Source organism: Mya arenaria, chromosome 15 (genome assembly GCF_026914265.1).
Source record: "Mya arenaria isolate MELC-2E11 chromosome 15, ASM2691426v1".
Classification (NCBI taxonomy): Eukaryota; Metazoa; Mollusca; class Bivalvia; order Myida; family Myidae; genus Mya; species Mya arenaria.
In genome coordinates this window covers 45,608,341-45,621,751 of record NC_069136.1, presented here as the reverse complement: position 1 = coordinate 45,621,751, position 13,411 = coordinate 45,608,341, and the positions used below count along the sequence as shown (strand labels likewise).

Sequence of the window (13,411 nt, the reverse complement as noted above, 5' to 3'; positions counted from 1 at the left end):
GGATAGTAACTGGTTGTTACCTGTAAGCTTGGATAGTAACTGGTTGTTACCTGTAAGCTTGGATAGTAACTGGTTTTACCTGTAAGTGGATAGTAACTGGTTGTTACCTGTAAGCTTGGATAGTAACTGGTTGCTACCTGTAAGCTTGGATAGTAACTGGTTGCTACCTGTAAGCTTGGATAGTAACTGGTAACTACCTGTAAGCTTGGATAGTAACTGGTTGCTACCTGTTAGCTTGGATAGTAACTGGTTGTTACCTGTAAGCTTGGATAGTAACTGGTTGTTACCTGTAAGCTTGGATAGTAACTGGTAACTACCTGTAAGCTTGGATAGTGACTGGTAACTACCTGTAAGCTTGGATAGTAACTGGTTGTTACCTGTAAGCTTGGATAGTAACTGGTTGTTACCTGTAAGCTTGGATAGTAACTGGTAACTACCTGTAAGCTTGGATAGTAACTGGTAACTACCAGTAAGCTTGGATAGTAACTGGTAACTACCTGTAAGCTTGGATAGTGACTGGTAACTACCTGTAAGCTTGGATAGTAACTGGTTGTTACCTGTAAGCTTGGATAGTAACTGGTAACTACCTGTAAGCTTGGATAGTAACTGGTTGCTACCTGTAAGCTTGGATAGTAACTGGTTGTTACCTGTAAACTTGGATAGTAACTGATTACTACCTGTAAGCTTGGATAGTGACTGGTTGTTACCTGTAAGCTTGGATAGTAACTGGTAACTACCTGTAAGCTTGGATAGTAACTGGTAACTACCTGTAAGCTTGGATAGTAACTGGTTGTTACCTGTAAGCTTGGATAGTAACTGGTTGTTACCTGTAAGCTTGGATAGAAACTGGTTGTTACCTGTAAGCTTGGATAGTAACTGGTTGCAACCTGTAAGCTTGGATAGTAACTGGTTGTTTACCTGTAAGCTTGGATAGTAACTGGTAACTACCTGTAAGCTTGGATAGTGACTGGTTGTTACCTGTAAGCTTGGATAGTAACTGGTTGTTACCTGTAAGCTTGGATAGTAACTGGTTGTTACCTGTAAGCTTGGATAGTAACTGGTTGTTACCTGTAAGCTTGGATAGTAACTGGTTGTTACCTGTAAGCTTGGATAGTAACTGGTAACTACCTGTAAGCTTGGATAGTGACTGGTTGTTACCTGTAAGCTTGGATAGTAACTGGTAACTACCTGTAAGCTTGGATAGTAACTGGTTGTTACCTGTAAGCTTGGATAGTGACTGGTTGTTACCTGTAAGCTTGGATAGTAACTGGTAACTACCAGTAAGCTTGGATAGTGACTGGTTGTTACCTGTAAGCTTGGATAATAACTGGTAGCTACCTGTAAGCTTGGTTAGTAACTGGTAACTACCTGTAAGCTTGGATAGTAACTGGTTGTTACCTGTAAGCTTGGATAGTGACTGGTTGTTACCTGTAAGCTTGGATAGTAACTGGTAACTACCAGTAAGCTTGGATAGTGACTGGTTGTTACCTGTAAGCTTGGATAATAACTGGTAACTACCTGTAAGCTTGGATAGTAACTGGTAACTACCTGTAAGCTTGGATAGTAACTGGTAACTACCTGTAAGCTTGAATAGTAACTGGTAACTACCTGTAAGCTTGAATAGTAACTGGTAACTACCAGTAAGCTTGGATAGTGACTGGTTGTTACCTGTAAGCTTGGATAATAACTGGTAGCTACCTGTAAGCTTGGATAGTAACTGGTAACTACCTGTAAGCTTGGATAGTAACTGGTAACTACCAGTAAGCTTGGATAGTAACTGGTAACTACCTGTAAGCTTGGATAGTAACTGGTAACTACCTGTAAGCTTGGATAGTAACTGGTTGTTACCTGTAAGCTTGGATAGTGACTGGTAACTACCTGTAAGCTTGGATAGTGACTGGTTGTTACCTGTAAGCTTGGATAGTAACTGGTTGTTACCTGTAAGCTTGGATAGTAACTGGTAACTACCTGTAAGCTTGGATAGTGACTGTTACCTGTAAGCTTGGATAGTAACTGATAACTACCTGTAAGCTTGGATAGTGACTGGTTGTTACCTGTAAGCTTGGATAGTAACTGGTAACTACCTGTAAGCTTGGATAGTAACTGGTAACTACCTGTAAGCTTGGATAGTAACTGGTTGTTACCTGTAAGCTTGGATAGTAACTGGTTGTTACCTGTAAGCTTGGATAGTAACTGGTAACTACCTGTAAGCTTGGATAGTAACTGGTAACTACCTGTAAGCTTGGATAGTAACTGGTTGTTACCTGTAAGCTTGGATAGTAACTGGTAACTACCTGTAAGCTTGGATAGTAACTGGTAACTACCTGTAAGCTTGGATAGTAACTGGTAACTACCTGTAAGCTTGGATAGTGACTGGTAACTACCTGTACGCTTGGATAGTAACTGGTAACTACCTGTAAGCTTGAATAGTAACTGGTAACTACCAGTAAGCTTGGATAGTGACTGGTTGTTACCTGTAAGCTTGGATAATAACTGGTAGCTACCTGTAAGCTTGGATAGTAACTGGTAACTACCTGTAAGCTTGGATAGTAACTGGTAACTACCAGTAAGCTTGGATAGTGACTGGTTGTTACCTGTAAGCTTGGATAGTAACTGGTAACTACCTGTAAGCTTGGATAGTAACTGGTAACTACCTGTAAGCTTGGATAGTAACTGGTAACTACCTGTAAGCTTGGATAGTAACTGGTAACTACCTGTAAGCTTGGATAGTAACTGGTAACTACCTGTAAGCTTGGATAGTAACTGGTAACTACCTGTAAGCTTGGATAGTAACTGGTAACTACCTGTAAGCTTGGATAGTGACTGGTAACTACCTGTAAGCTTGGATAGTAACTGGTTGTTACCTGTAAGCTTGGATAGTAACTGGTAACTACCTGTAAGCTTGGATAGTAACTGGTAACTACCTGTAAGCTTGGATAGTAACTGGTAACTACCTGTAAGCTTGGATAGTGACTGGTAACTACCAGTAAGCTTGGATAGTGACTGGTAACTACCTGTAAGCTTGGATAGTAACTGGTAACTACCTGTAAGCTTGGATAGTGACTGGTAACTACCTGTAAGCTTGGATAGTAACTGGTTGTTACCTGTAAGCTTGGATAGTAACTGGTAAATACCAGTAAGCTTGGATAGTAACTGGTAACTACCTGTAAGCTTGGATAGTAACTGGTTGTTACCTGTAAGCTTGGATAGTGACTGGTAACTACCAGTAAGCTTGGATAGTAACTGGTAACTACCTGTAAGCTTGGATAGTAACTGGTAACTACCTGTAAGCTTGGATAGTAACTGGTAACTACCTGTAAGCTTGGATAGTGACTGGTAACTACCTGTAAGCTTGGATAGTAACTGGTTGTTACCTGTAAGCTTGGATAGTAACTGGTAACTACCTGTAAGCTTGGATAGTGACTGGTAACTACCTGTAAGCTTGGATAGTAACTGGTTGTTACCTGTAAGCTTGGATAGTGACTGGTTGTTACCAGTAAGCTTGGATAGTAACTGGTAACTACCTGTAAGCTTGGATAGTAACTGGTTGTTACCTGTAAGCTTGGATAGTAACTGGTAACTACCTGTAAGCTTGGATAGTAACTGGTAACTACCTGTAAGCTTGGATAGTGACTGGTAACTACCTGTAAGCTTGGATAGTAACTGGTTGTTACCTGTAAGCTTGGATAGTAACTGGTAACTACCTGTAAGCTTGGATAGTAACTGGTAACTACCTGTAAGCTTGGATAGTACTGGTAACTACCTGTAAGCTTGGATAGTAACTGGTAACTACCTGTAAGCTTGGATAGTAACTGGTAACTACCTGTAAGCTTGGATAGTAACTGGTAACTACCTGTAAGCTTGGATAGTGAACTGGTAACTACCTGTAAGCTTGGATAGTAACTGGTTGTTACCTGTAAGCTTGGATAGTAACTGGTAACTACCTGTAAGCTTGGATAGTGACTGGTTACCTGTAAGCTTGGATAGTAACTGGTAACTACCTGTAAGCTTGGATAGTAACTGGTAACTACCTGTAAGCTTGGATAGTGACTGGTAACTACCAGTAAGCTTGGATAGTGACTGGTTGTTACCTGTAAGCTTGGATAGTAACTGGTAGCTACCTGTAAGCTTGGATAGTGACTGGTAACTACCTGTAAGCTTGGATAGTGACTGTTACCTGTAAGCTTGGATAGTAACTGGTAACTACCTGTAAGCTTGGATAGTAACTGGTAACTACCAGTAAGCTTGGATAGTGACTGGTTGTTACCTGTAAGCTTGGATAATAACTGGTAGCTACCTGTAAGCTTGGATAGTAACTGGTTGTTACCTGTAAGCTTGGATAGTGACTGGTTGTTACCTGTAAGCTTGGATAGTAACTGGTAACTACCAGTAAGCTTGGATAGTGACTGGTTGTTACCTGTAAGCTTGGATAATAACTGGTAGCTACCTGTAAGCTTGGATAGTGTATCATTTGTATTTTACCTTGCTACTTCAGGTTGTCTTTTCTGACAAATTTGGGGCTGAAAATTTTAGTCACCCATTCTCAATGCTATTTTCGTTCTGATAAAAAAAAATTAGACCCTAAACTATTCTTATATGGAAGAGTTGTGTATTTTGAAAGAAATGACCTTGGTCACATTCTTTTCTGTCTATTTTTTAAAGCATTCTTGTTCATTACTTAGTAACATTGAATAAGAATTTCCCAATTTTAGTCAAAATGACCTATTCCCAATCAGATAGAACCTATCACTTTTCCTAAATTAGTGAACAAAACAAAACACTGCTACATGAGATGAAAATTATTTACTTCAGTTACGCATCCTAAAGTCCTTGTTTGTACATCAGTATATCTTCAGTGCATTTTACACAAAACATTTCATTGTCAATGCATTCAATTAACCTATAATGGTGTTTATATCAAAAAGACTACAAGCCACTTACTCTGTTGTACAGGTGTAAGAGAGATTCGGTGCCCACCAGGAAGCTGGTTGACAGGCAGGCCTATCTGTATACGATGAAGCTGAAAACATTCAGTAGGATTAAAAACTTGTTACAAGATAAATGAAAAGAATGGAAAGCATGCAAAAGTAAAGAGATAATACACAATCATTTATTGTTTTTCTTATAACTTAATGTAATCTATTAATGAAAGCTAAGAGTTAGCTGTCAATATGCTTCACTACTAAGGAGTTGTTTACCTACGAGAAATATTTGTAAAAGTAAAATATAAAGATACATAGCTGGATCATTCTAAATATGAGCCAAGACCCTATAGCAGTTCACTCAATTAACTTACTGTGTATCATTTTTATTTAGTTGTATGGTGACAACATGTTACCTTTTTCCTGCTGACCAGTTTATAATTGGGAGCAGACAGGCAGTATCTGTCTGGCGGCAGTCGAGGGCCCGAGTAGGGTTTGATGAGAGGAAGAGACTGATTGTTTTTGTGGCGAGCTATCTCCAACAATAGCTGAAATACAAGGATTATGTATTTGATAAATAGTGAATACGTTTTGCAGTCTTCACAATAAACCCACTTACCCAATCCCAGGGCAAGTAAAATTGCCAAAGGGCAAGTCAAAAGTTCAGTCAGCTTGCCTAAATGGGTCCAAGGTATACAAATACAAACACAATGAAGTATGAAATCTGGGCGTACAAACCACCTAGTATACTCTATTGTCTTATGAAATTTATGGGTTTTCGGGTTTTCCCAGGTTTTCGGTAATTCCACCAACCGATGATTATGAAAGTTCAAACAAATTTGAAAATGAATCACTGTTTAAAACTGGTAACTTCTTACATCTCTTGGAGGAGGTGTAGTGAATGAGTGGTCCATGCGACACTGAACTGCCAACTGAACATCCTCAGTGTCAACTGCCTTCTTGTTGGCATGTCCGCTGTACACTTTCGCATCATCCAGGACATCTGTCACATAGCCTGGTATGAGAAAAATAACAATTTACTAAAAACATAACAAAACAGGTGTTGTACATGTCATATCATATTTCACAGGCATTGTATACTTTGACAGCTTTGACAACAATAAATATATAAAATTAAAAAAACACACTTTAGTCGTCATCAGCTTAAAGGTTAAATTGCACTGACATATTTTAGAAGGAACTCTCAATACTGATGATAACGGAAAATTACAAGAATCTGAAAATCTTTAAACATTACGTCGGTACGAAAGTAATTGAAAAAAGATACCAATTCGACTATTGACAATATCCGACTATTGACATATATCCGAAAAATATACACTTAACAATAAGAGAATAATAGGAGAACAGGTCGCATACGGTAAGTAAATTCCAACATTTGATTTATCAGTCTCGGTTCATATTCTGTAACACCCATATCTTTCAGTATCGCAGCCATAACCTGTGCATCTTTAGGCGAACTTTTAGTTGGTGCTGCCATTTTGCCTACGGCAGCGGTCAACACTCTCAGTGAAAGCAAGCTGTGTAGATCCTACGCAGTGACCTCCCTTATTTAGCGCATGAAATTATTTTTTTTAATAAGCTCTTGTGGGGTATGACGAAAATAGCTTTTTTGACTAAAATACGAAAATAAGGTTATTTTTTATGAAAATTCATGAAGTTATTTTCGCGAAAGTAAGATTTTTGACAAAAATGTAGTTAGTTTTTGGATAAAATATATATATATATATATAATTTTATTTTATTTTTTTTTTTTTTGGGGGGGGGATAAGTTTTGGTAAAACTCTGAAAATAGGGTAAGTTTTGGCTAAAATAACATTTTGGAAAAAAATGTAGTTAGTTTTTGGATAAAATAAAGTCATTTTCGCGAAAATAAGTTTTGTTATAAATCTGAAAATAGGGTTAGTTTTGGCGAAAATAACATCTTTGACAAATATTTAGTTAGTTTATGGCTAAAATAAGGTATTTTCGCGAAAATAAGATTTTGGTAAAAATCTCGAAAGTTTTGACGAAAATTACATTTTAGGCTCAGCCTGTCATAGGCATATATGTCGGTATCCCCTTTAATATCTATGCAATAAGCTATAGAAACAAGCTCAGTAGCAAAAGTTTAAACACAAACCCGGTTTAGTGGCACTGGGCAAACGCCAAAGACATAGAATACAAAATCACAAACAAGAAACAGCACAAAGCTCTACAAACAGCACAGTGCATACATACCATAATTGGTATGTTTATTAAGAATAAAAAGCATCATTGTACTAAAACTGGGAACAAATAAAGAAAAACATTATTAAAAATAAAAGCGACTTGTATTTGCTAAACTCTCCTTCTAAATGATTACGAAATGTAAAAGATTTGAAGAAAATGAAGTCAGCCAATACGTGTTCGCCAAATACGGTTTTAAAGATAACATGAATTAGCAAAATCTTCATAAAAATCAAATCACTGAAAGTTTAGTTATGAAAGGATGCTATATTCAACCCAATATTTTGTTTCAGGTATTCATCTTCAAAACAAGAAGGAAAGTGCTCTTCAAAAAATTGCCTTTATATCCACGGTTTAATAAAAATCCAAGTAATTCATTAAGTCTATCTGCCCAACTACCTGCTGGAAACATTTTAATTTTACGAATTTTCTTTAAAACTTTACCATAAAAATCGGGATGAGCAATACTATCAGCAATGAGCGATTTAAGACTACTATTGTTGTAGGACATATCTTTGATTGTTCCCTTTAGTTTTATTGTGTACCTGCTGCATTAGCAATAACGGTCTATAATTATGGGTCATTGTCATTAACTTAATCCGCTCAATGACAAACAAGTGTGTATAATTTTTTCGCTTTGATGTTGCACATTTCGGAAGAAGGTGTGATCAACAGAAACATGTCAAAATACATGTCATGTGTTATGTAGACCAATTAAAAGTTTTTTTTAATATTTTGGATTAAAAATGGTCATTTACGGCAACAATAAAAGGTATTTTTCCCATTTTTTAAAAAAATCTTATTTTCGCGAAAAGAACTTTATATTATTCAAAAACTAACCACATTATTGTCAAAAATGTTATTTTCACCAAAACTAACCCTACTTTCAGATTTTTATCAAAGTCTGATTTTCGCAAAAATAACTTGATTTTAGTAATAACTAAATACATTATTGTCAAAAAATGTTATTTTCGCCAAAACTAACTCTATTTTCAGATTTCTTTCAAAATCTTTTTTTTTTCGCAAAAATAACTTTATTTTTTACCCAAACTTATTATATTTTGGTCAAAAATGTTATTTTCGCCAAAAATAACTCTATTTTCATATTTATATCAGAATCTTATTTTCGCAAAAATAACTTTATTTTTTACCAAAACTTAATATATTTTCGCCAAAACTAACTCTATTTTCATATTTATATCAGATTCTTATTTTCGCGAAAATAACTTTATTTCTGACCAAAACTTACTATATTTTGGTAAAAAATGTTATTTTCGCCAAAACTAACTCTATTTTCATATTTCTTTCAAAATCTTATTTTCGCGAAAATGACTTTATTTTTGACCAAAACTTACTATATTTTGATCAAAAATGTTATTTTCGCCAAAACTAACTCTATTTACATATTTATATCAGAATCTTATTTTCACGAAAATAACTTTATTTTTGACCAAAACTTACTATAGTTTGGTCAAAAATGTTATTTTCGCCAAAACTAACTCTAATTTCATATTTTTTTCAAAATCTTATATTCGCGAAAATAACTTCATTTTCATCAAAAATAACCTTATTTTCGTATTTTAGTCAAAAAAGCTATTTTCGTGAAAATAGGCTATTTTCGCGAAAATAGGTTATTTTCGTATTTTAGTCATACCGCTCTTGTGATATTTTGAACCGTCTATAAACAATCGGCTCAACAGCTTGTCAATTTCGCAAAAAAACGCTTCAGTAAGTGTTTTGCATTCACTGTTGTTTATTAGAGATTTTAAGTCAGATATGTACTTCAATAGCAATTATAATTTTCCTTTATCGGGGAGTATAATTAATGGCCCAGGCTTAATTGTATGTAATCATGTTATATTTTCTCGCGGTTATTGACGTCATGCAGTTATGGTTGTACTGTATAGTATATATATGTTATGTATGAGCATGTAGAGTTATACTTGTGCGAACGAGTGGGAGGGATTGCATGATAGTCGATAAGAAAGAACGGAAACATTTTAATATTGGAAACACCGTGTGCAGTTTAGAAAGAGCAATATTAAAGCTAAGAAAATGGGGTGATATGGACAGTCGTTGCGGATTATGGCGTGGTTATGGTAGCGTAACAAATTGTGTGTGCAAAGGGGCAAGGTAAAGATACATATGATGTTTCCGAGTTACATGTATGGTGAGCGTAGAGCAGGTTTGGCGATAGAGGGATGGGGCAGAAAATTACCAGTGCAGCGGTATTGTAAGGCAGGGTATGCGTAGGACATTATAGACAGTTTGGGGGAGACAATGTTGGAAATGGTACGACAAGTCAGACAATCGTAGGACTGATCGACTTGCCACACGTGGGACATGGGAGTGTTGGGGTGGTGTGGACAGTGATATAGGCTGAGTGCAGCATAAAATGGAAGCTCAGAAGAATTGTAAGATGTGAGTCATTGAATTTAGTGGGATAGATATGGTGGTAAACAGAAAAACACAAAGCATACGTAGGTTATTTTGGGATGGGCAAGAAATGACAGTCTTGGCCGTAAATTAATATGGTTGGACAGTGAAAACTGGTAAAATCCGACTGAATTTGTAAGGTTTGTTCAGAACATAGCAATATAAAGAGACGTTGATATTAAAGTAAATGGATGTCGACAAACTAACCGTGAGACAGGAAAGGGTATCGACAGGGTTGATATTTCCGAGGCAAAGAGTGCAAGACGAGGCACGAGGTAAGGATCGCAGATGATTAAAGTATAGTGTGAATGTTAAATGTATAGGTGTGGAGGGAAGCAAAATGTGCATACACTTGTCTTGGAAGTGTGCGGGGTGAGTCATGGAAGGCAGGTTTTTTTTTTAGTTATTACTAAAACCCAGACTGCCATGGCGACGTGCAGAGAGAAAAAAGCCGTAAATTACGGACAAGAAAAGAGGTGGGTGGATCAAATAGAACTGGACCAGTGTGCAAGCTAAGATACATGTGGGTTGGTACAAAAAAAGTAGAATTGGGCGGGAGAAGGGCAAAACAAAGTTAGACATGGCAGGGCGGGGAAAGGCACTCCAAATATGAGCCTTTTAAGTTAGGGTTCAATTGTTGAAAGTAGGCCAGTGCACAGTGGTTTGAGGACACTGTTGAGCGATTTGGGGCCTTAGTGATACTCTTGGAAAAAACTTAAAGTCATATTGTGTATACCCTGACACATAAATCAGAACTAAAAATGCATAAACATTGACAAAACATGCAATTTGATTAAGTCCAAAATCACCTAAAGCGGTAGTATGTGTAAATGGTTGAAACTCCGTGTAATGGAGATTGTGAACAAATGACCAATTCAAGCTCAACAGTTTTAGCTTGTTTGCAAAGTATCCTCAAAATACCTTATGCCCCACAGATGCAACTAATCGCTATGTTGGTACAACTATCCTGATAAATGAAAGTTGTTGGAAACACAATGTTTGCAAAATATAACATGTGTCCATTTTTTCACGTTTGTGATAATTGAAGTTTCACCACTTTACACGTACATTTTATCATGGGGCATAATCAAATGGATTGTTTTGATATTTTTGGATGAAAACAACAAAAGCAGCATTTTACTAATACCGGTCACAGTATTTTAAGTATCATATAACGTTTTAGTTGAATGGGTTAAATATTTGGACAATTAAACAAATATCTCTGTTGTGTGGATGCTTCTCATCTTCAAGAGGTCAAAACTTTTGTTATAAGAAATGTCATAAAATTCTACTTCCTGGTGTCGTGAAATACAAAGGGAAACTTGCCACGTATCAGTTACGCAGGTTCAATATGCAAACTCACAGATTGACCGTTTGACAAGTTTTTAGTCTTTGGACGAGCCAACTTTTGCTTAAATGTCTGGAAAACAGTGATATAAGACTATTGACAAAAGGTTTTCATATTTACGTTCGAAAATTGATGTGTTGTGGCTAAAAACATTACTAACGCTTTAAGAGAAATAAAATTGGCAGCTTTCCAAGCAGTTGGGGTCAGTTCTATTTGAGTTATCTTATATGATTCGATTGAAGGCATTCGTGCCCAAATCAGCTGATTCTGACACAAAAATTGATAAATAAAATTAAAACTGTCCATATTTGAGAGTGCAGCTTTAAACATGTCGCAGCAATGGCGGTCCACAAGTATGTGAATTTTAATACTTAAAGCTATTTTTTAAAAGTGATGGATTATAATTGAAATTGTCCTCACCATGGAATAGTTACAATAGGAGTGATTGATGTAACACAGATTCAACTTTAAATAAACAGTACATGCAATAAAAAAGAAAATATGGCCGCTGGAGGTTCCTCTTTTGACAAAGGATCAGATTTGATCATTATTCACGATTACAGTTGTTCCAAGTGTGAGGAAAATGACCTTAACACTGAAGCCCAGCACTTCTGTCCGCAATGTGAACACTATCTGTGTGACAAGTGTGTGAAGATGCATGGGGATTATTTCAAGAAGCACCTTATGTATGGACGTGGAGACATTCAGAAGTGGGCTGGTTTCTCCATGGACAGATGGGTGTCTTCCTGAAACCCCCACTTTTCAAATTTTGATAAAAGAAAAGTGGGTGTTTCAGGAATTTTGCTTTTTCCAATTAACACCTTCCTATGGCCTTAGGTCAAATTATAGCTATAGTCTGTTTCTTAGGATGATTTAATAAAACAAGACAAGTTTTTTTATACATTTATATCATCTTTTTTTCTTCAAACTTAATGGTCTTGTATCTTGTTTTTAATACATTAATTATCGCCTTTAATATACTCAAATAAATATTTCTTTGTTTAGATATTGCTCAGTTGAATTTATATGAAACATCAAAGTATTCAAAAAGATAAACAGTAAACTTAAATACCAATAAATTAACACTATTGATTGCAAACTGTTAATCTTATTTCTTTAATAACATCATCATCGTGTATCAATTATCAGTTTTAATTAAGAAAACTGCTTGCAAACTGTTAATCTTGTCTTTTTCAATGTATCAATTATCAGTTTTAAACTATAACTAATATATTTTTAAAAAAAGATCAAAGAAACCTAATAAATCTTAATTAAACAGACTATAGGCCGTAACCATGGGTTACATAAATTAAAAGTGGGTGTTACAGGAATTTGAAAATTAAAAAGTGGGGGTTTCAGGAATATGAAAATTAGAAAGTGGGTGTTTCAGGAATAAACCGACAGATGCGCCCAGCATGGCAAAGAGTTGGAAGTCCACTGTGATGACCACCTGGAGATGTGCTGTAGTGTCTGTGTGGCCCTTAACCACAGGTAAGAGCTTAACCACGGGTGATTGCCAGTATCATTATAATCTTAAAATGAAACATGTAGATGGACACCTTATTGCTGGTTTTCAACAGTTTGTGTTTTTGGTGTTTCAGACAATTCTGAAGTTAACAAAATAGATTACATTATCCTTGCGACTATGATAAATAGAAAAAAGTAAAGGAAAAATAAACAAGATCTAGATTATAATAATAATAATAATAATAATAATAATAATAATAATAATAATTGCATTCCAGGCTTTGTGACAGTATCAGTAACCTGCCTGACCTAGCTAGAGGCTTCATGAAAACAGCAGAGTTCAAACACCTGCCAGCAGCAATGGACAAGATGATTGGCAGGCTGGATGAGATCAAGATTGACAGGATGAAATACCAAGTTTGCCTGAAGGACTCCTACAAGAGCATCCTTGCTGAAATCAAGGCTTTCCGTAAAGAAATAAACCAGATCTTAGACACGCTGGAGAAGAGGGCAGTTGAACAGTTGGATAGCATGATGAAAGCTTTAGAGAAGTCTATTAAAGATGATTTAAAAACCAATGCCTATATGTATGACGAACTCAATACCATGATCGAGAAGCTCCAGCAGATGACTGGCAAAAAAACAGTGAGACCAATTCTTACATTGGATTCAGAAAATGCCAGTCTAAATTGAGTGAAGCTAAAAGCCTTGTGCAAGGAATTCGAGGAAAAGAAGAAATGAAGTTCTGAAGAATCTGGTTAAAGTATTTTACCAGTTCTGGGAAACCTGAAAAGCCTTGGCAATGTTGAAAGTGTTCTTCTTTCCACTCGTGTGTATGAAGCTCAGCTTTCAAGTCATTCTACGGCTAGAATAAAAAATGACAAGGAAAACTGCCGTATTGCAGGTATTTCTGAGTTGACCAGTGGAGAGGTGGTTATTGCTGATTATAACAACAAGAGAGTGAAGCTTGTGAACAGGCAGTTTGACGTAATTGCTCACTTTGATCTGC

The 13,411-nt window shown here is 36.2% G+C and overlaps 2 protein-coding genes across 3 annotated transcripts; one reads left to right on the top strand and one right to left on the bottom strand.

Moving 5' to 3' along the window:
- Positions 1–4,476: 4,476 nt before the first annotated feature.
- Positions 4,477–6,447, bottom strand: LOC128219078 (transcription initiation factor TFIID subunit 9-like). Its single transcript, XM_052926900.1, has 5 exons — positions 6,303–6,447; positions 5,801–5,937; positions 5,339–5,470; positions 4,942–5,020; positions 4,477–4,520 (listed from the first exon to the last, which is right to left on the bottom strand). Exons 1-5 carry the CDS (start codon positions 6,421–6,423, stop codon positions 4,492–4,494), a joined length of 498 nt encoding a protein of 165 aa, XP_052782860.1. The 5' UTR covers positions 6,424–6,447; the 3' UTR covers positions 4,477–4,491.
- Positions 6,448–10,932: 4,485 nt separating this feature from the next.
- On the top strand, positions 10,933–13,174 carry LOC128219079 (uncharacterized). Of its 2 annotated transcripts, none has more exons than XM_052926901.1 (3): positions 10,933–11,137; positions 12,326–12,426; positions 12,681–13,174. In XM_052926901.1, exons 2-3 carry the CDS (start codon positions 12,392–12,394, stop codon positions 13,093–13,095), a joined length of 450 nt encoding a protein of 149 aa, XP_052782861.1. In that variant the 5' UTR covers positions 10,933–11,137; positions 12,326–12,391; the 3' UTR covers positions 13,096–13,174. The 2 variants fall into 2 exon arrangements, with proteins under 2 accessions (XP_052782861.1, XP_052782862.1); XM_052926902.1 differs by lacking the exon at positions 10,933–11,137 and adding an exon at positions 11,158–11,288.
- Positions 13,175–13,411: the final 237 nt, after the last annotated feature.

Bases quoted from the DNA above. Each gene is read 5' to 3' on its own strand.
- LOC128219078 (XM_052926900.1), bottom strand. From the start codon at position 6,423: ATGGCAGCACCAACTAAAAGTTCGCCTAAAGATGCACAGGTTATGGCT. The intron at 5,938-6,302 runs GTATGCGACCTG...TTCTCATACCAG, and splicing joins AATGTTGGAATTTACTTACC to GCTATGTGACAGATGTCCTG. The intron at 5,021-5,338 runs GTAACATGTTGT...GAATGTTTTCAG, and splicing joins AACTGGTCAGCAGGAAAAAG to CTTCATCGTATACAGATAGG.
- LOC128219079 (XM_052926901.1), top strand. From the start codon at position 12,392: ATGTGCTGTAGTGTCTGTGTGGCCCTTAACCACAG. The intron at 12,427-12,680 runs GTAAGAGCTTAA...ATTGCATTCCAG, and splicing joins TGTGTGGCCCTTAACCACAG to GCTTTGTGACAGTATCAGTA.